This window comes from Hyperolius riggenbachi, chromosome 2 (genome assembly GCF_040937935.1).
Source record: "Hyperolius riggenbachi isolate aHypRig1 chromosome 2, aHypRig1.pri, whole genome shotgun sequence".
Taxonomy (NCBI): domain Eukaryota; kingdom Metazoa; phylum Chordata; class Amphibia; order Anura; family Hyperoliidae; genus Hyperolius; species Hyperolius riggenbachi.
This window is the reverse complement of record NC_090647.1, coordinates 452,944,347-452,967,432: the sequence shown is the minus strand read 5'-3', so window position 1 is coordinate 452,967,432 and position 23,086 is coordinate 452,944,347. Positions and strand designations below refer to the sequence as shown.

General features: G+C 44.0%; 1 protein-coding gene across 1 annotated transcript in view; it reads right to left on the bottom strand.

The window, feature by feature from the left end:
* Positions 1–20,393, bottom strand: part of BAZ1B (bromodomain adjacent to zinc finger domain 1B) — an 85,388-nt gene extending 64,995 nt beyond the window's left edge. Inside the window, exons 1-2 of the mRNA XM_068270068.1 lie at positions 19,995–20,393; positions 3,283–3,399 (exon numbers count right to left, since the gene is read on the bottom strand). Of these exons, the coding sequence (XP_068126169.1) occupies positions 3,283–3,399; positions 19,995–20,113 (236 nt within the window). The 5' untranslated portion in view covers positions 20,114–20,393. The remainder of the gene's footprint in view (positions 1–3,282; positions 3,400–19,994) is intronic.
* Between the last annotated feature and the right edge of the window lie 2,693 nt (positions 20,394–23,086).

Genomic DNA, 23,086 nt, shown 5'->3' with positions numbered 1-23,086 from the left:
AATGGGGTCACTGTGGGGTTCCTATACTGCCCTGGCATTTTAGGGGCCCAAAACCGCGAGGAGTAGTCTGGAAACCAAATGCCTAAAAATGACTGTTCAGGGATATACGCATCTGCAAATTTTGACGACAGGTGGTGTATGAGGGGCCGAATTTTGTGGAACCAGTCATAAGCAGGGTGGCCTCTTAGATGACAGGTTGTATTGGCACTGAAGTGCAAGAAGCACAGGATGTTCTCAAATCGTGATCTGGACATGGCAGCAGAGAACATGGGCATGTGATGTATTGGGTGCGTAGATCAATAAGACCGCAATACATTCTTTTTAACTAGACCCATGTTAAGGAGAAGGCCCCAAAAATGTTACGTTCGGAAACTTGGGAGTGGTTTCCACCGAAAAGGCTGAGCATGGTAGCTTCTTGGATTGTCGATTGCGTATTGTGTGGCATAACAGTTGGTCTCAGCCACAATTAAGTCGTAGAGACCAGCAGCGATCAGAAAAAAAAAATTCTGTCACTGCGGTGGGGCGGGTGAGGGTTTGGCCGGGTAATCAGAAACCCGCAGGGGGCAGATTAGGGCCTGATCTGATAGATAGGAGTGCTAGGGGGTGACAGGATGTGAGTGATGGGTGTCTCAGGGGGTGATTAGAGGGGAGAATAGATGCAATCAATGCACTGGGGAGGTGATCGGAAGGGGGTCTAAACGGGTTTGGCCGAGTGATCAGGAGCCCACACGGGGCAAATCAGGGCCTGATCTGATGGGTAGGTGTGCTAGGTGGTGACAGGAGGTGATTGATGGGTGTCTCAAGGTGTGATTAGATGGGGGAATAGGTGCAAGCAATGCACTGGGGAGTTGATCGGGGGGGAGGGGGGGTGTCTGAGGGTGTGGGCGGGTGATTTGGTGCCCGCAAAGGGGCAGAGGAGGGTCTGATCTGATGGGTATGATGGGCAGCAGTGACATGGGGTGATTGATGGGTGATTAGAGGGGAGAACAGATGTAAATGCACTGGAGAGGTGTTCAGGCAGGGTCTGAGGGTGATTTGAGGGTGTGGGCAGGTGTTTGGGTGCCCGCAGGGGGCAGATTAGAGTGATCTGATGGGTAGCAGTGACAGGTGGTGACAAGGTGATTGATAGGTGATCAGTAGGTGATTACAGGGGAGAATATATGCAAGCAATGCACTGGTGAGTTGATCAGAGGGAGTTGAGGGGGGGGGGGGGCTTTTTGAGGTTGTGGGTGGGTGATTGGGACCCCAAGGGGCAGATTAGGGTCTCATCTGATGGGTAGCAGGGACAGGTGGTGACGGGGTGATTGATGGGTGATTAGAGGGGAGAACATATGTTAACAATGTACTTGGGAGGTGATCTGAGGGCAGGTCTGTGGGCAATCTGAGGTTGTGGGCGGGTAATTGGGTGCCCGCAAGGGGCATGTTAGGATCTGATGGGTGGCAGTGACAGGTGATCAGTGGGTGATTACAGAGGAGAATAGATGTATACAGTACACAGGGGGGGGGGGGGGGGGGGGGGTCCTGATGGGTGCTGTGGGCGATCAGAGGGCAGGATCATTGTGGTGTTGTGCTTACTAGTGGGGCTGCAACCTGCCCTGGTGGTCCCTTGATCACTGGGACCACCAGGGCAGGAAGCAGCCTGTCTAATACGCTTTGTATACATTACAAAGCGTATTATACGCTTATGTCACGGCAGATCAGGGGTTAACAACCCGGCGGCGCTGCTAATTGGCCGGTGGGTGGGCGGAGCATATTGCTGGCGGATGCGCATGGTCCCCAGCCAGCTAGTCCGCAACAAGCCGCCGCCGATCGCCGTATTGCGGCCGTTGCAGCCTCCACTTTGCCGCCACCCATGGGCTGTGGGCAGTCGGCAAGAGGTCAAAAGGAAACTAATGTAAGAGGTATATTGGAGGATGCGATCATTTATTTTAAATAATAATAGCAGTTGCCTGGAAGTCCTACTGATCGTTCTGGCTTCAGTAGTGTCTAAATCACACACCTGAAACAAGCATGTAGCTAACCTAGGAAGACTGAACCAGAAACATCTGGTATGCATTCTTATTCAGGGTCTTGGGCTAAATGTAATAGAAGCAGTTTAGCAGCAGCAATCTGCATGGTTTATAAAGGAAATGTGTCAGCTTCTATATTCCTCTCACTTCAGGTTCCCTTTATTTCTAGTGCTCATCTTTATATGCTATTAGTGTACTCTACACCACCATATGGAATCACTGATTCGTATACTATATTTATCCTTAAAGGACAACTGAAGTGAGTGATATTGTGACTGCCAAATTTCCTTTTAAGCAATACCAGTTGTGTGGCAGCCCTGCTGATCCTCTGCCTTTAATACTTTTAGCCATAGACCCTGAACAAGCATGCAACATATCAAGAAAGCAAGGTTTTTCATGAAAATTATACGTTTTATTATGCACATCAGACAACGCGTTTCGCGGCTAAAACGGCTTCATCAGGTCAAATTCAAGTGCCCTTCGTGATTCAATTGTGTTAATCAGCCCTGAGCGCCTGCCCTTTGGCAGCACTAAGGTAAGATCTTCTTACCATTTTAAACAACCAATTTAGACATTTACAACTTGGGCACCCCAACCCTCCTTTAAACGTACAGTATGTAGTACACTACCCTAGAGGATTGTACTGAGTCCTAGACCTCTCTGAAGGTCAAAAGACTCCCCTTTTTTTGTTTCCTGGAGCAGCGACCGCTAGATCATCCTCTCACAAAGGCCGAGTGGGGACAGTACTTCCTCACACACCAGCACAAGTGGTTGCCTTGTCTGCAACACATACATTTCTTTCTACTTGCTACCATCGTTAACCTGACGATACTACACAAGATTGAGCTCCCAGTGTGTCTTTTTCTCGCCCCCACAAGATTTATGCAGCATATCAGGTGTTTGACATTATTGTCAGATCTGACAAGCATTAGCTGCATGCTTGTTTCTGGTGTTATTCAGACACTACTGCAGCCAAAGATCAGCAGGGCGGTGAGGCAACTGGTATTGTCAAAAAGAAAATATGAAAGCCTCCACATTCTTCTCACATCGGTTGTACTATAACAGATAAGTTGTGTAGCTCAGGACAAATGTTGACAAGTGGTTTTCTGTATAGAACATGTGTGTTGGGAACATTTTGAAAGGCAGTGGCTAGGCTAGCAGGGGTGAATGTTTGTTCCTTTTTCTAGATTCAATCCTGGTTTTTGAGACGACATATTCAACTGAGGTACACACTTATGCTACCAAGTTTACACCAACAGTATAAGCTACTCACAGTTCTGACACTTCTTGCTCTTCATCCCAGGCCTCTTTGTGAGTCAGCTGATTGCTCCCAGTGCTTTTGCAAGTCCAAACCCGTTCAGCATATCGCTCCAAACGTGCTTCATATTCGCTATAGACAACTGGTTAAGGACAATTGAAAACTCACATTTACTTCAGTGTAATGAGACACTGACAGATAAGATATACCTCTTTCTGAAATTAAGGGCACGTCCCCCCCCCCCCCCCCCCCCCCAAAAAAAAAAAATTTACTGAAAGTTACTTAATACATGTATAAAAAGAAAAAATAAATAGTATGAACAAGTACTGCTTGCTAAAGAATGAGAAATTGACTACAACAGTGACATCCAGTGGTGAGATGCTGGCATTGTAGAGTAAAACATGATCAAAGGAGGAAAACAAAGCCTGCTGTGCACACGCTAGATTAAACTCCGCTGATGAAGCCAATCACACACGTAGATTATTGCTGCCCATTTTATTATCTCCTTAAAAACCAGGAGTTAGCTCACCTGGTAACGACATTTTAAGTAACACTCCAGGACAGGTATACATTGAGACTTGGCTCCTCCCAGGAACAGGAAATATCCTTCAGCCTCTCTATAAATCAAACAAGGACCAAGGGTCAGGCAGTATAATATAAAGGAACAGGAACAATATACTCAACATAACCCTATTATATTACATTTACATACATATAACATATAACATAACATGTATATCATGCAATACTTGATATATATGGGGGTGGGTACCCCCACCTGTCCTGGAGTGTTACTTAAAATGTCGTTACCAGGTGAGCTAACTCCTGGTTTTTCCAATAACACTCCAGGACAGGTATACATTGAGATGATAAGCAAGAAATCAATCACCAACCTCAGGGTGGGCTAACTGCCTTTAAGACAGTTCTTCCGAAGTCTTGATCGGACTCTGTTATTCGGTCCAATCGATAGTGCCTCATGAATGTTCCCAGATTCTTCCAGGTCGCCGCCTTGCAGATATTCAACGGTGATGTACCTGCCCTGTAAGCCCACGTAGTTGCGGCTGCCCTGGTGGAATGGGCCCTTAAGTTTTCTGGAGGATCCTTACCCATAATGCTGTATGCTTGTATGATGCAATCCTTTATCCATTTGGCAATGGTCTTTGTGGAGGTTTTTAATCCTTTGGATTTGCCTGTATAGTTGATGAATAACGACTCTGATTTTCTGAACTCTTTCACTTTTTCTAGGTAAGACATTAGATTTTCTCTAACATCTAATTTATGCTGTTTACTTTCTTTTTCCGTTTTTGGGTCTCTGCAGAAAGAAGGTAGTATTATCTCTTGTGTTCTGTGGAACATGTCTCCCACCTTTGGCAGGAATTCCGGGCTTGTTCTAAGAACGACGCGATCGTCAAAGAAAGAGCAGTATGGTTCTTTACATGATAGTGCGTGTAGTTCACTAATCCGTCTAGCCGACGTAATCGCTACTAGAAATACTGTTTTCAGAGTACACATCCTTAGAGAATCCTCATCAAATTCATCAGATGTCAATGCCTGCAAGACTAAAGATAGATCCCACTTTGGGAACTGTCTGACTCTTACTGGTCTATTCCTTTCCACCGATTTGACAAATCGAATAATTAGAGGGTCTAATGCTAATTTCTTATCTAAATAAACTGATAAAGCGGATATCTGGACCTTAATTGTGCTTAAGGCCAGTCCTTTCTCTACTCCCTCTTGCAGAAATTCTAAAATTGTTGCCATTTCTGTTGATTGGAAGTTTGAGTTTTCTAACCATAAATTAAAAGTCTTCCAGTACTTCTGGTATATTAAACGAGTATTCTCTTTCCTACTCTTTAACAGAGTATTCACTACTCTTGAAGACAATCCCTTACTTTCAAGGACTGCCCTCTCAGATACCACGCTGTAAGTTTCCATTTTCCTAGATTGGTCACAGCCTGGTCTTGTACCTGTATCATATTTTCTGATAACGGTATTTCCCATGGTTGCTTCGTTAACATTGAGAGGAGAAGCGGATACCAGGCCCTCTTGGGCCAATTCGGGGCAATTAGTATCATTTGGCACTGTGACTTCATTAATTTTTGAAGTACCAGGGAAATCAAATTTAACGGTGGGAATGCATACAGTAAACTCTGATTCCAGTTCTGCGCCAGAGCATCGATTGCTAATGGACTGTCCATGACATTGAGGGAATAAAACTGTTCGCACTTTCTGTTGGCCTTGTTCGCAAATAAATATATTTGTGGTTGTCCCCAATTGCTCACTATTGTCTGAAATAAATTTTGATTGAGGGACCATTCTGTATTTGAGGTCTGTACCCTGCTCAATTGATCCGCCAGAACGTTTAATTCCCCTTTCAAGTGTACTGCCGTTAGGGATAGTAACTCGAGTTCTGCTATATCCAGGATCTCCATAGTTAGAAATAGTAATCTTTTGGATCTCGTGCCCCCCTGGCGATTCAGATACGAAACAACCGTCGAGTTGTCTGACTGAATCTGAACATGAGATGACCTTAGAATATGTATCGTGCTGATTAGAGCCATCTTTACTGCCATTAGTTCCCTGAAGTTCGATGAGTGTTCTGCCATCGTTTGACTCCATACGCCCTGAACCTAAATAGTGTCCACGTGGGCTCCCCATCCTGACAGACTTGCGTCTGTCGTTAGGATCTTTTGAATAGGTAACGACCATAGTCTGCCTTGGGTGAGATGCTGCAATGTTTGCCACCACTCCAAACTGGCCTTCGTTTGGGAATCCACTGTCACTTTGCTGTCTAGTGTCTCTTGATGCTTGTCCCATTGGGTCAACATCCATGACTGCAAAATCCTGGTATGTTTCAGCGCCCACTGGATTGCTGGCGCTGCTGAAGACAGCAGGCCGAGGAGTCGCATAATTTGTCTGATTGTCACTGATTGGTGTGCACAAAATGTACTCACTTCGGATACAATCTTTTGTATTTTTTCTTGTGGAAGAAAAATTTTCTGTTTCACTGAGTCTATTACAAACCCCAGGAATAAAATTTCCTGAGTTGGAGTAAGCTGCGATTTCTCTTTGCTCACAATCCAGCCTGCCTCTTGTAACTGCACTAGTACAGTCCGTTTGTGTTCCTCTAGTTCTTCTAAAGTTTTTGCTAGAATTAGTAGGTCGTCTAGGTAAGGAATTATAATAATTCCTCTTTTGTGTATTGCTGCGATTAGTTCTCCCATCACTTTCGTGAAGATTCTGGGGGCCGATGTTATGCCAAATGGGAGGCAGCGAAATTGTAAATGCTGAACCTCCTTTTCCATCTGCACTGCAAACCTCAGAAACTTTTGTGAATTTAGTTCTATTGGTATGTGCCAGTAAGCGTCTTGCAGATCTACACTTGCCATAAAGCCATCTGGTATCAGTAGATTCTTTATGGAATAAATGGATTCCATCCGAAACTTTTCGTATCTTATGTATGGATTGATTGGTTTTAAATTGAGAATTATTCTGTATTTCCCTGACGGTTTCTGAACCAGGAATACTTTTGAGTAGAAGCCTTCGCCTCTTTGCATCACTGGAACTACTGATACCACCTGCCTTTGTAGCATATCTGTGATGATCTCCTTTAATGCCTCCTGATGTTGAGGCAACAGTAATCTCTTGGTTATCACAAACTTTTTTGGAGGTCTTGTGTTGAAAGCTATATGATAACCCCTCTTTATTAGATCTATAATAAACGGGCTTTTTGTTATCTGCTTCCAATGTGGAAGGAAATAGCCCAATCTTCCTCCCACTTTTAGCGTGTCATTGTTTATTTTGCGTGTATGGAGTTTTGAAACTTGGTCCCGGCTTTTTTTGATCTTTATTGAAGGACCAATTTCTTCTTTTGTTTTGCATTTCAGGTTTGTCTGTCTGTCTGTTCTGACGAAAAAACCTTTTCCCAGTTTTAAACTGCCTTTTTTTCGGAAATGATTTTTTCTTATTGGCGGTTCTTTCAAGAACCTCATCCAACTCTGGCCCAAAGAGAGTGTCCCCTACTACCGGAATGGCACAAACTCTATTTTTTGAAGCCATGCTACCATGCCAGGTCTTAATCCACAGATTTCTTCTGGCTACATTAGAAATCCCTGCTGCCTTAGCTGTCAGTCTTATAGATTCTGACGCAGCATCAATTATATAGGCAATTGCCTTATGCATCACAGTCATTGAACTAATGATCTGGTCTTTAGGTGCACCCTTATTGATATTATCTTCTAATTGTTGCATCCATAGCGCGAGCATTCTTGCTACGCAGGTTGTTGCAGCTGAAGGCCTAAAGTTGGCACAAATTGCAGGCCACAACCTTTTTAATGCATATTCAATCTTTTTATCTGATTGATCTTTTAAGTGACCAAGATCTTCAAATGCCAGTTCATCATCCTTATTAACTTGTGAAAATGCTGAGTCTAGTTTAGGGCTTTTGTCCCACATTTTACAGTCCTCATCTGAAAAGGGAAAACGTCTCTTGAATCCTCTGGACATAAATAACTTTTTGTCTGGATTTTTCCATTGACTTGAAATTAAATTTTTTGTTGTCTGATGTACTGGAAAATTCAACTCTTGCGGATTTTCCATACCTTCATATAATTTATCATGTAGAGAACTAGGTTCAGTACTTGCTTTATTTAAATTTAAATCTTCATATATTGCTGTTAATAGCATTTCAGTTTCAGCCACAGGAAATTTAAACTTAGAGGGTTTATTTTCCATTTCCTGTGCTTCAACAGAACTTGCCGAAACGTCATCATTATCGCTAATTTCTTCCTCCTCTGATAGGATAATTGGTTTATTAGTTTTAGTAGTAGCTTTCTTATGCGTAACCGCTTCAGGTACTTTAATATGAGCGACCTGATCGGAATCTTCAGCTGGTGTGTCTGTTTTGGAAGGAGTTGCACTAGCTCTAAATTCTTTAAGTGTGTCTTTTAGATCTTGCCTCAGAGCCTGAATATCTCTCTGAGAGGCAGATTCTTGTTTCATTACTTTGTAGGTACAATCCTTGCATAAAATTTTTGTTGATGCAGGATTGACCTTTGTATTGCACACAGGGCACCGTTTAGTGGTCTTTGCAGGGTCAGGTACATTTGTAGAAGTGCCCTGAAATACACACAAAAAAACATAAAGCTAATTGTGTCCTGCAAAAATACCATGTGAAGTAAATCAATATTTATCTATAGGTTTTAACCTATACCAATATGACTAAGCAAAAGTTATATGCAATATACTGATTAATAACATAAGTCTGCATAAGTTAAACTTTTCAGAAGTTTCTCATTAACACAATATGCACTTCAAAGTCAATATAAGCCTATGTATGCAAAAACATAAAAATAATGCTTAATAGGTAATACATCATTGCATAGCCACAGCCTATGCTTGTAATGCACCCTTTGCAATATAGGCACCATGCAGCCAAACTTTCCATGCTGCGTACGGTTGAATGCTCCCACAAGAGTCACCACCGCTGCCCGGGTCCCAGCAGAGCAATCTTACCTTTCCTGGCTCCTGCTCTATCTCAGACATCCTTCCGTGCTGCGAGACGCCGAGATTCAGACCAACTGGGACTCCGGGCGGCCGCACCTCTTCACCCGGCGATGCGGAAGTGACGTCACGCGACCCGGAAGTACTCTCCGAGGTCGCGGCCGGAAGACTTCCGCTTTACGCCTCCGCCATGCGCATCATCCGGACGCCAACTTCCCTGCCGCTGCCTCCGCGTGGTGCGTCTTCGGTGCGGCCCTTCCTGAAGCGCTGCCTTCTCACCCCAGGCCGACCAACAGGGTGAAACATCCGGGCTGGGAACTGCAACCAGAACGGCAACCCCACAGGTAACTCCCAGCTCCAGCAGATCCTCTGTAGGTAGCAGGATCCACTGTGTGCCAACACCTTCCCTAGCCACCCAGGCTCTCCGGGACAGCGAGCACATAGAGAGACCTGGTTCCTGGACCAGGAAATATCCAATACTGCCTGACCCTTGGTCCTTGTTTGATTTATAGAGAGGCTGAAGGATATTTCCTGTTCCTGGGAGGAGCCAAGTCTCAATGTATACCTGTCCTGGAGTGTTATTGGAAAAAAGGAGCTTACATACACCCGCTCTACATTTTTATACTTTTTTTTTTTTTTTACACAATTTCATATACTTTTGATACAGGTAGTTTCTGCTGTACGTTACAATATATCTTGCCATTACCCCTTATTTCATGAACAATCACAGTTCCATGCAGGGCTGTGGAAACGAAGAGTCAAGAGTCTGATTTTATTAACTGAGGAGTCAGAAGATTTTTGTACCAACTCCACAGCCCTAGTAAGTATTAGACTAAGGAGTCGAGTCCAGTAGAAGAGGAACACTAGGTTAAAAACCATCAGTTTCTTTGGTGGACTTCAGCCCTGAAAGGGTACCAGACAATAGGAGGGGGTAAAAATGTATACATACCTGGAGCTTCCTCCAGGCTTGTCGCTCCCTCGTCACCCTCCTCCCAACTCCTGCATCCTCTGAAAATGGCCCCGAAAAGTCCTCCAGTCGGCGTATGCACAGTCCAGCCGTGCATGCTCCCATGTCTCGCTACCGTAGCGTTCTGTGACTGTGCACCCAGCCAGAGGAGCGCGCTCGCGGCCCGGGCAGGTGCAGTTTGCCACACAGCGGAGGACTCTCCATGGCTGATTTGAGAAGATCCAGAATGCGGACGGCGGCGATGGAGCAATATGCGAGGAGGGGGCTGAAGGAAGCCCCAGGTATGTATAAAACTTTTCTTGTTACTTGATAAAAATTTGGGATCTTGAAGGAAACCAGAGATGGTTTCCTAGCTCTAATTTATACTTACCTGGGGCCTCCTGCAGCGGGGCCCCTCCCTCATCGGCCACTTTGGGTCACCTGTTCTGCCGCTATAATTGCCGGTAATTCGGGCAGTCGCGGGTGCACCCCTTGTTGCACTCCCGTCCCCTGTAGTGTTCAGCGCAGAACGCTACAGAGGACAAGGACACCTGCGCAGTCAAACCACGTATGTGCAGAAGGCAACGACTGACTGGATTACTTGGATTTATAGCGCCAGAATGGGGGACCCGAGTACAGCAAGGGAAGCCCCGGGTATGTATAAAGGCCAGTGTACCATCTCAGGTACACCTTAATTCTGTCACTTGAAGTAAGTATCTTATTTTTTGGCCTGAAGTCCCTTTATATCAGGAAGCCGCACAGTGTATTGGAGAGGCCTGGTGGCTCGCTGCATCCTCCTATTCCCAACATTCCCAAATACATTTAACACAGGTTTGCTTTACGACCCTGGAATAATCTTTACTTGGTAACTACATAGAAGTATAGATTTACCTGAGATTTTTTTTATTTTTACCATAGATTCTGAATCTTCAAATATAGGCGTGATAAGAATTTCCAAATGTTGGATCACTTGTATGGGAAGTGAGCCCATACAATTTGCAGTGTTTTGCCAGCCTTTTGGTTTTGAAAAACTCATTCAGTTGAATGAGAATAAAGCCAAAATTGCGCAATTTTGCTGTGATTCTCATTTAACTGAATGAGAGGGTATTTTTTTAAAATGTAAAAGCTGGCAAAACACTGCAAGTGGGTCCCAGGTCTGAACTAGTCCTCATAGCATTTAGAAAGTGACAAGAGATATGAATGTAGCAAGATGCAAAGGGATTTGCTTAAAGAGATCCTGAGGTGGATGGAAGACCTATAAAATTTAGATCAGACCCTAACCCTTCTATCTTAATTAGCCAAGTAATGAGGGAGGAAAAGGAAGTCCTAGTCAAACCTGACAGATTGTTCATAGCTAGCGAGAGGGCAATATGCCATTACACTAGATGGTAATATGTCCCACTTCATATTTCAGGCAGCTGCTAAACAGCGGTAATTTCTTCCCCAGTACACAACCTATCACCTGACCACACCCACCACCTCCTCAAAATCTACAGTTTAGCAGTTGTCATCCAATCTAGTACTTGCCAGTCCAGTCTATGTTAAAGGGAAGGTTCAGGGACGCTGTGAAAAAAACAAAAATCCAAATCCACTTACCTGGGGCTTCCTCCAGCCCGTGGCAGGCAGGAGGTGCCCTCGTCGCGGCTCCGCAGGCTCCCGGTCTCCTCCGGTGGCGCGCCCGACCTGGCCAGGCCGGCTGCCAGGTCGGGCTCTTCTGCGCTCCAATGTGCGGCTCACTGGTGCGCGCTGACGTCATCGGACGTCCTCCGGGCTGTTCTGCGCAGGCTCAGTAGTTCTGAGCCTGCGCAGTACAGCCCGGAGGACGTCCGATGACGTCAGCGCGCACCAGTGAGCCGCACATTGGAGCGCAGAAGAGCCCGACCTGGCAGCCGGCCTGGCCAGGTCGGGCGCGCCACCGGAGGAGACCGGGAGCCTGCGGAGCCGCGACGAGGGCACCTCCTGCCTTCCACGGGCTGGAGGATGCCCCAAGTAAGTGGATTTGGATTTTTTTTTTTTTTTTTTTTATTTTTTTCACAGCATCCCTGAACCTTCCCTTTAAAGAACTTAAAGGATACCCGAAGTGACATGTGACATGATGAGATAGACATGGGTATGTACAGTGCCTAGCACGCTAATAACTATGCTGTGATCCTTTTTTTCCTTTCTCTGCCTGAAAGAGTTAAATATCAGGTATGTAAGTGGCTGACTCAGTCAGGAAGCGACTACAGTGTGACCCTCACGGATAAGAAATTCCCCTTTTTATCTTTTTCTTGCTCTCAGAAGCCATTTTCTGCTAGGAAAGTGTTTTATAGTTGGAATTTCTTATCAGTGAGTGTCACACTGTTGTCACTTCCTGTCTGAGGGAGGACTGAGTCAGCCACTTGCATACCTGATATTTAACTCTTTCAGGCAGAGAAAAAAAAAAGGAACACAGCATAGTTATTTGTGTGCTAGGAACTGTACATACCCATGTCTATCATGTCACATCAGGTATCCTTTAACCCTTTTGACGCATTCCCTATCGTGTTTTTAAGTGGTGTGCATCTGATCACCCTGCTCTACCTGTAGAAAGAAACCATTGTCCCTACTCTTATTTAATGCTTGTATAAAGGGCATAGGGTTTGGCAAGTATTAAAGAGACTCTGAAGTCTCTAAAAAAAATTGTTTTTTTATCTCAGTAATCTGTTTAATAGCTTAGCCCTAACTAAACCACCCCATCCCCGCGGCTGTAAACTATCTAAATACCCCCTAACTCCCCGGGGCACACTACGGGGAGCGCGTCTGTGTGAGGCAGGGCTATGAGCTGCAGCCCTGCCTCACACGCGTCTGTCAGCCTCTCCCCGACCTTCTCAGCGAAGGAAGACTGAGAGGGGCGGGGGAAAGGCGGAGATCCGCCGCTGACAGACGCGTGTGAGGCAGGGCTGCAGCTCGTAGCCCTGCCTCACACCACACGGAAGCGATTAGGGCAGCAAAATCCACCACCAAGAAAGTTGTGGATTTTGTAGGGGGGGAGGGAGGGCACGTTGGGGGGGGGGGGGGGGGATTTAGATAGTTTATAGCCACGGGGTGCGGTGGTTTAGTTAAGGCTAAGCTATCTTTAAATGCTTTAACAAACACTAAGTAGGGAGGAGCAGTATAGGAAGAGGATACTCTCACAAGGTGCACTTTTCTGATTGCCTACTGTTCAAGTGATGTGCAAAAGTACAGCCCTGGATTGAAGCATTTGTGGAGAGTGCAAAAATGCCCACTGAACACTTGTCAGGTCCTAGGCCCATGTCACCATGGATCTAAGAACATCTATAGAATTAGAATAGTGAAGAAGAGTGGCAGATCTGCAGCAATGGACACAGAGGCTTCTAGGGGCTGTAGGAAGCCCCACATAAGTAAATCAGCAGTAGATTTTTTCCAGCTCATGTAGCCTTTAAACTTAATATTGCTCATAGAAAATTTACTCTGTAAAATACTATAATCCAAAATTCTAATTATGTATGAATGTAAGGTTGTATAAGCAGCTCAAGTAGACTTCACACTAGTGAAAGAGCTGGGCACTGGGCTTTAAAGCAGTAGGATCAGCCATACTATGCCAGGGGAAAAAAAAAAAAAAAAACACATATATAAGTAGATAAATACTTGATCACTTATATAACACATGTATTATACTGTCCACGTTTGGATTTCAGTGAATGTTATATAGTAAATTACGAGAATTCTGTTCCTGGTGGGGGCCATGTCTTTTGCCCACAGTTAAGGCTAACTCGTGAGGTCATTTCTGCCCTTTACTTTTTTTCTTTTCTCCTCCAATCGCTGAGTCACCTCAGCCTTGCTTGTAAACACAAGGGTGTAGGGGATTAGATTTCAGATAAGAAGCTGGCAGGGAAATAAAGGGAAGAGGAGTAATAGATTATAGATAAAAAGAACCCCCAGCATGCAATTCTTTGGCACGACTACTAAAGGGCCAGTGTTCCTTATGTGATAACTCCAAATCATAACAGCAGAAAAAGTTTTGAATCCAGGATTAGCATCTTTATCACTTAACCACTTAGCAACTTCTGCCACGCTTTTCTACGTCCTTATTTACAAACACCTATAAACACATATAAATATTTGGTTCTGTTTTCTATTTTTAGAAAACTGAGTACGTATAGCACCATCTTGTGGCCAAAAAGTAAAACTACTTCCAAATACACCATTATTCACTTACCATAGGAACATTAAGCACATTTTCATTATTTTTGAAACTCCTTCACCCCTAACCCAAAACAAAATATTATCGCCATACTTTGTACTAGGGACACAATTTAAACATTGTAAAAACCGGGACAAATTGGCAAATAAAATGTCTGTTTTATCTACAATAGCACAATTTATTTTTAAACTACAATGGCTGAAAGCTGAGAATTGGTGATTTTTTTCATTTTTTTCTTCTTCTTCCCTGTCAGATCAGTATAAAATAATATAATTCTTAGCGTAAAGTACTGCCCAAAGAAAGCCTAGTTTTTCCCGTAAAAAATAATGTATAGATCATTTCAGTGATATAATTAGTGATACAGTTATTACCGAATGAATGGGAAGAGCTTTTGAAGGGGAAAAAAACCTGTGGTAGAGAAGTGGTTAATACACTCAGACCAGTTGCTGTTGAAATTTGATTTTTATGGTGACGATACCGCTTTAAGGCCCGTATACACGCAAGTACAATGTCGCCCAGTAGGGATCGGTAGCCGATTACTCATGTGACATTGCAGGGCTGAGGCTGACAGACGCACCAGTTACCTGCAGTCTAGCAACGGATACTGTTGCTATGGGGAGGCAGGGCCGACCAAGCGTGAGATCACACTCTTGGCTGGTCTAGAGGGGTTGGCGGCTGCCAGACACATGCAGAAGTAGTTATCAAGCATGTTTCATCTGGCGTGGGTACAGAGGTTTACTCTTACAAGTACTTTATTATGAATTTAAAATACTGTATTATATTTAACACAGTTTAATGTTACTTGAAGTTTACATATTTTCCAACTAAAACTCCAAGTACATAATTGCTTTGGACTCCACAGCCTTGGCATAAACTAGATTTTCAGCTGAGATACTCAAGCGATCATCTGCGCCAATGAGGAATCAGAGTGTGAACACAGCTTCAGAGGCTAGCTTACTGAGAGCAGTGAAAAAAAAATGTAAATAAAATGGTAGGCAACAGCTGTAATTTTCATGTAACATTGTCTGGCACTTTGTATTTTTCCATCTCTGACTGAAACTAAAGATCTGTGTCCAATGAAACTTCTGTTTCAGCGTGAATTCAGCCTGCATGAATTACCCTCTGACTCACTTCCCACAATGCAGTGATGTCAGCAGTCCAACTTCAACCAGGAAGTCTCAGCTTTACGTCCTATGATCTTAAGCAATAGCTCAACTGCAGCTTCATTCCCATAACTTATAAACATCTGACCAAACCCTGGCAAAGGCCACAACACACACACACATGTGGAATATAACAAAATGATCATAGCTTAAGTAGCACATGATAGCACTGTGTAAAATATTACATCAGTATGCAATATTTTAAACTTGATGCAAGTGTAGTTGCATTTGCTAGAAATGTAAAACAAAGGCAGAAAAAAAAAATATGGAGGGAGATCAAACACCAGCAAGTGAGAGGAGAGATGATGGTGGAGCAGCAGCTTGGCAATGTCTCCACTCATAGAAGGCACGTTGGCACAGCCAATTTACCAAGAATGGAACTACAAAGCTCCTCGTAATTAAGATATTTACACAAAAATTGACATTTATATATCTTATTCTAAATAGCTGGGGGAGAGACTCAGAAACAAAAGGAAACCGCTTGGAAAAGCGTTTTAATGGTTTTCCAATTCAAATTCAGTAGCGACTTGAACTTTTTAACATGATTGGTTATGAACCAGGTACTAGCCAACTATAGTCTACAGTCCCCATACAGGCATTCGACTTTCTGGCTGGCAGCATGCAGTTTTGCACAGCACAATCAAATATCACAGATCAGTAGGGAGGCTGGTGCTAATACATATATACATTGACCCATCAACCCAGTGCACAATCATGTTTCACCCAAAGGGCTTCGTCAGGAGAGTGATATGGGGTGAGGGTACTATCTACAATATGTGCAATACATACAACACCACCTTCCCAATTGCATCAGCAAAATAGCCCAAGTCAGAGCTTTGTTGCTTTGCAGTTCTGACTTGGGTTATTTTGCTTATGTAATTAAAGGGAAGGTTCAGGGACTGCATAAAAAAAAAAAAAAAAAATTCAATAAAAATCCAAATCCACTTACCTGGGGCTTCCTCCAGCCCGTGGCAGGCAGGAGGTGCCCTCGGCGCCGCTCCGCAGGCTCCCGGTGGTCTCCGGTGGCGAGCCCGACCTGGCCAGCTTGAGCTTCTTCTGCGCTCCAAAGTGCGTGTCACTCGTGCGCCCTGACGTCAGGGCGCACGAGTGACACGCACTTTGGAGCGCAGAAGAAGCCCAACCTGGCAGCCGGCCTGGTTAGGTCGGGCTCGCCACCGGGAGCGGCGCCAGGGGCACCTCCTGCCTGCCATGGACTGGAGGAAGCCCCAGGTAAGTGGATTTGATTTTTATTTTTTTATGCAGTCCCTGAACCTTCCCTTTAAGAGGTTGTTGTTTATATTGTACATATTGTAGATAGTACCCTCACCCCATATCACTCTCCTGAAGAAACCCTCTGGGTGAAATGTCGAGCACTGGGTAGATAGGTCACTGTATATATGTATTAGCACCTCCTTGTTGTATAGTTCATTGCATCAGCCACCCTACTGACTTGTGATATTTGATTGCGTTGTGGATTGATACGTTTCTCACTAATCTCATAATGTGGGCCTATGTGTCTACAGACCACTTCTATGAGAGCACATTCCCACTTACATGCAATCTGTGTGGTGTTGTAGAAGTAACTGGAGAATAGTGACACCCCAACTCTTTACACCCCCATGCGGAGTGGTGGGGGCTCAACAAGGTCCTCTTTGGTGTTACCCCACTGATATATACAGCACCACTACATATACGGTAATTTTACTAATCAAGTGTACTCACATTTTATGTATCGTTTAGGGCAGTGTCCAGCTGGACCGTGTTAATAGGTAAATTTTCCCTGATACTATCTCTGGGTAGTGTTTGCAAGTGTTTAAATATAAACTTGGTGGTACATACAAATTAGCCCATTGACTATGTGCAAGTGCTTTGATCCCTACAAAACACACCAATAGCTTATCTGAACACCTGTACTCATGTGCCCAACAATATCTCCCCCTCTCCTTTGCCCAACCCCCCCCCCCCCCCCCCCTCACATCTCATTCACTCTTGTGCAAAACACTAATCTCCCCTCACCTGTGTCCTACACACACCTCCCCCTCTCCTGTGCCCGACAACCACCCCCACTCATGTGCCTGACACCAACCAACATTGACAAAAAAAAAAAAAAAAAAAAAATCATTCTGAAGTATATACACAATTGTCCCTCAAAACCAATGGCCTCCTCTAGATATTCACATGGACTGATTCCTCTCACCCTATTACCTACTGTTATGCAGTATGTTCAAAGGAGTGTGCTGTTCATGTGTCTTCACCTCTCAATGGAGAACATGCCTCTTGGCCAGAAGCCAAAGTGCCTGTACAGTAATCATTTTTAATTTGGAGGTTGGCAGCTAAGTATTCAAAGCACACAATCAGAAGAAGCGTCACTTTATGTCAATATTGGCAACGGCAGCTTTCTACAGAGATCCACTTTGGAGAAATCAAGCCTCATACAAGTCAATATTCACTGCTGAATGATCTCATTAAAAATGATCAGATTGTCTATTGATCAAACTTAACTATTCTGCAGACTGACCTACTATCATGCTATTAAACTTTGAACGATGTGATGAGCTGGTAGATATTGAACGTTCCTGTGCATATGCAAATAACTGATCGATGTAACAGAATCCTGCAGAATGGAACACAGAATAAATAAATCGGTCGTAACATGTTTTGGCATTTCCCCCAATCGATAATTTGGCAAACTGTCAGTCAGGTCATGTATACAAGCTCTAAAATATTATATATATATATTTTTTTTTTTTTTATTTTTTTTACGTAGTCTAAGAAAAAAAAGGCACTCCAAATGTTTACTTGTAAACTAAACAACAGATATCCTTGATCACATGCAACTTAATGGGAATGATCTGAACAGGGTACAAGAGCTGACAGACTCAATGATCTAAAAAAACAAACAAAAAATTAAACAAGGCATCAGCTACTTTTCTACTGGATGATTTTATGCTTACAAACTTTCAGTATACCAGCTATAAAACTACTTGTACCAGTAACAAATTAAAAAGGCACTACATTCCCCACATCATTCAGCTCAGATCAATAGACCCCTCTAAGCATCAGAGCTCCACAGGACTAATAACACCACAAATAAGAACAATGGGCTGGCATTCTGGGGAATGGCGGCTCCCAGAACACAAAGTGATTAGAGAGAAACAGCATCTGGAGTTAAACAGGGAAAGCTGGACACAAATGGGCAGAGCATCTGCGCAAGACAGCAAACTGTGTTCTTAGCATCACAGAACACACAATATTATGACTCAAGTATTACATCTCCCTTTAAACAGTTTTGTACACAAGGAAAAAAGAATTAACTTTTCTGCTATACTGACAGATGTAATTTTTCCACTGTACTGCATCTCACATACTCAAGAAAGTAAACAGCACTTCTACATTGGAAGATTCTTCCAAAGGATATGCTCAATTATAACATTTTAAAACAAAAAAGAATGCTTGGCAAATGTTACATACCCATGACCTAAAACGCACTTCCGAGAATGGTTTCATATTAAAAACTATCACAGGTAACAGAAAATACTAGACAACACTTTACAGCACTCTGAACCTGTCATTTGCTAGGCTGATATCACAGTCTAACATGAAGCAGTACATACCAACCAATGTATAAACAGCACAAAAGAATGTAGTATGATTTAAATAACATTTCCTCTAGTGTCAGAAATGAAATTGTTCAAAAGAGGTTAAACTTCAACTATACAGTACATGAATTTTTGCTCTAAACAAACCAGACCGATTTATTAGTGCCACAGGACTAATCAGATTCAGTAAGGGAATGAATAAAATACCTGACTGAGTATGTAAGCTGTCAGGTAATAAACCAATAGTTATAAAAAGGTACCCACTTATTCTTTGCTGTGCAATCTTTCCACATCTCTGTAGAACAGTAAAAGGTGAATATACTTTGATTGGATACTTTAGGTAGTGCATCATTACAGTAGAATGCTATCCTTATCTAACAAGGGGCGGTTGTCTGATGCAAGATGTGTTCTTGCCAGTTGCTTGAGAAGTTAAGCGCTAACATGACACTAACCTTATCCCTTGCAGAGCTGTACAGACAGCTCACCAAACATTTTTAGACACTATCTTATATACTTCAAGGAGGTACCAGCATCCTCAGTGTACAACTTACAAAACGTGCACATGACACGATGCAGATCAGGCGATACACTGAGTGCCATACATGCATACAAGAAAGCCACTGGGAGCTACAGAAAATATAGAAGACAACATACAGAGGCTCAGTAAGTCCTTTTGGCAACCCACAAAAGTACCACCCCATCCCCCTCTCAGCTTTCCAGCTAGTTGACACTGCCAGATGCCTGAGGTCCACTAACTAGGACTCTACTGTACATAAAAGTGGTGAGATTGGATTATAGTATACAATGAAGATTGTATCATTAGTGGGCACCATTAGACAAATGTGACTAGCCCTGTGCAGTTTACCAGTTCAATATCCAATCGGCACCTGCACAGTCAAAAAGAGAAAAAAAAGGGTATTTAGAACACATCTCCAGTCATCACATTGACAAATCAGTTGCTCCCTTTTCCCCACTAAAAATGGAAAACTGTCATGGGGACAAGCTATGCAGATATGTGGAGAGACACTGGATGCAGCTGGACAAGTGGTAACTAACTGACGGCAGATCCCATCTCCTGTCCCTGGCTGGTAAAGCTCTGAGCGCATCATCACATTGCGGCGTGGAGACAGACTCCGCTCCCCTGTATCCCCATCCGTATGGACCACTCAGAGGCAGGCGGCGCATGTTCCCCTGGACTGATGGCTGCAAGGTGTAGGATGAGGCAGCCCCATGCATACAGGACACAGGGCTGCTGCCTGCCCTCATCATTCTCTCCACTGAAGCAGGACACACTCACAAGCTCAGCTCCCCGGACTGCTTAGTAAGGATACTCCCGGCTCCTGAAGGCCTCCTTCGTGTGCTCCACAATGAACACTTCCTCTCCTTCAGCGGGCTGCTCAGTCAGCGGCTTAGCCAGCGGGAAAGGCTTGCGGCCCAGCAGCGGCGCCATCCTGTCAGCGGCGTGAGAGGACGGTGCGTGACTCCCGAGAACACGGCGGCACTAGTCCGTGGCTGCCGAGGACGTCGCAGCGCAGGTGACGTTATCTGTCACAGGTAAGCCCTCCGCTTTCCCGCCCCGACTCTTCTTCACACGCAAGAAAAGAAGGGATTGAAAAATGGCGGGAGATTCCCTTCCGCCGCCGGCTCCCCCTCCTCCTCCTCACCGTGTCGCACACAAGCCTGAATACGCCGACAGTCTGACCACACCCTTTGCCCGTCCCATCGGCTCATCCCATTGGCGATTGTAGAAACCGGGTTTTTCAGTCCGCTTTCTCAATTGGACGTTGCCTTCCGTGTTTATCACGCCCCTTTCCTTTTACCTTTCTTTAGCAAGGTAGGTTGTAGTGAGCGCAACGGGGTCGCAGTTGTCATTAATGTTGACTTTTTTTTTTAATTCGAGGAACTTTATTGCTATCAACAAACGCGAGCGACGTCCGCGCTTTCTGGAGCGTCGGCTGTTCAATTTGTATTTTTTTACGGAATAGCCAAACCTCCGGTGACGGGGCTCCCGCCCCCTTTTCCCGCACACTAAGCCGCTTATATTAGTGGACAGGCCCGAGTGCAGAACAATGACAGCCTGCTGTGTGGCAGTGCCGTGGGCGGGGCGAGGCGGGATGCTCCGCTCTTCCCATAGGCTACTAGAGATGGGAAGTTCGGATCTTTTCAATGATCCGGATGATTCGAATCGGATCATTGAAGAGATCCGGATCTTTGATCCGAATCTCGGATCATTTTACTACCGGAAGCATTCGGGGGTGAAATGAACAGCAGGACAGGTCTGTGGACAGGAGAAGGGGAGGGAGTGGACACAGAGAAGGGGAGAAGATGGACAGAGGGCAGGGAGTGGACAGAGAAGGGAGGAGGGACAAGCAGAGAGCAGAAATGTTTGCACGTAATACCCACATGCTGCAAATCACATGCTTTACATATATTTCACCTATATGTTCATCTGTACACTTTGAAAGAAAAGGTCGCACAGTGAAAGAAAGCATTCCCAGAAGTGAAGTGCAGCTGTTTAGTGCCGAGTGCAGGAGGATTATATTGCCTTTCAATCACACTGTCTGCAAAGTTACTGAGCTGTGCTGAGCCAAAAGCTTCCAATGTGTTCACTGTGCAGCACTACGGAACAGACAGCCTATAATGGGCAGCACGTTACAGCCAGTATGTGTGCTCTACACATATCTGGCAGTGGCACCCATGTCCCCTCTCACATCTACCTGTCTCCCTGCAAGGCTGCCTCCCATACAACAGAGCGATCCCTGCTTCCAGGACCCCGCTGCCCGCTGAGAGGGGGCGTGTCGCTCCTGGCCCCGCCCCTTTTGCGATCCGAATCGTTCATTTTGATGATTCGGATGATCGACTCATAAAATAGATTCGGATCAAAGATCCGAATCGTTCATGATCCGGACAACACTATAGGCTACTGCATTCTGTTTCATAACAGTAAATTAAACAAGATTATAGCAGTTCATCCGCAATATAAACAGCTCAGAGGTTTCTAAATTATGACTGAGAGATTAAACTGTAAACACAGCAATATAAGGACGATGTAAGGCTTAAAGCAAACATGCAAAGTTAAAGAAGAACACCTTCCATAAATGTACTGTAATGCCATAAGGAGAGATGCCTAGCATATAGGAGTGAGAAACATTTTTTTTCAATCCATTTTATTGATTTTTAGTAAAATACAATCTGTCATGAATGTAGAAAAGAAACCAATGTTACAAAAAATATCAGAGATTGGTGCAGGGATATGATTGGGAAGCTAGCTTCTGGAGATGTAGGTCGACTTATTAAAGTGTTAGATTAAAATGCTACATCAAGGTGTACATGGAAAAACTGGAACTGCAAGAATCGGAACTAACTAACATAACATAACTTGGTCCCAGAGAGTGTGTGGGAGGACCGAACCTAGACTGGATGGTAGACACAGTAAGATTAACCACAGTCTTTTCGCCCCTTAGCGGACCCAAACCAAACATTTTTTTAATTAAAAATATTTAGTTGCACCACTCTGACACATACAAAGAGAAATATACACTCCTTCAAACCTATGATCATTGCGGTGCATGCTTTTCACCCTTCTCTTTTCATAGCTAGGGTTATACTGGGCGCAGCCATTAGCAATTCCTCCATTGCTGGACACCATCTACTCCCTAGGTTCTCAACGTGTGGTACACGTACCCCAGGGGGTACTTCTGATGGTTCCAGGGGGTACTCGGGCTTTATATACTTAACCAAGAATAACAAAGTTAGAGTTGTAGAAAATGATAAATCCTATTTAAACAACACCAAATTAGTGTTTTAGCTATTTAAAAGCAATAGTAAAGGCTTGGAAATAGTTTAGAACCAATCATCATGTACTAGCTTTAAATATATATTTGTCAAGGGGTACTTGTGATAATGTTTACTATGCTAAGGGGTACTTGGTGAGTACAGTGTTTTAAAAGGGGTACATACCAATAAAATGTTGAGAAACACTGATCTACTCCACCAGTTTTCCAGGAAAAATCCCGGCAATTTGAAAGGAAGGGAGGGGTTCCTCCAATAAATGTAAAATATTTTATATTTGTCATCATGCACCTGAAAAAAGGCTGCTATTTATTATTATAATTTAGAAAATAGATTTTATTTCTGAAAGCTTGTTATTTTAATTTGGGACCACTTTAAAGAGAACCTGTACTGAGTAAAATTATTTAAAATAAACACATGAGGTAACTTCAAATGAACATTACATAGTTACCTTGCCATCAGTTACTCTCAGAAGCTCACCATTTTCTTCTTACAGTGATCCCTTCCAGTTCTGACAACATTTTGTCAGAACTGGAATATATCAGTTGCTGTCAGTTATATCTCAGTTGCTGTCAGTTACAGCTGAGAGAAGAACTGATGTGTCCATGTTTCCCTATGGCTCAAGTGGGCA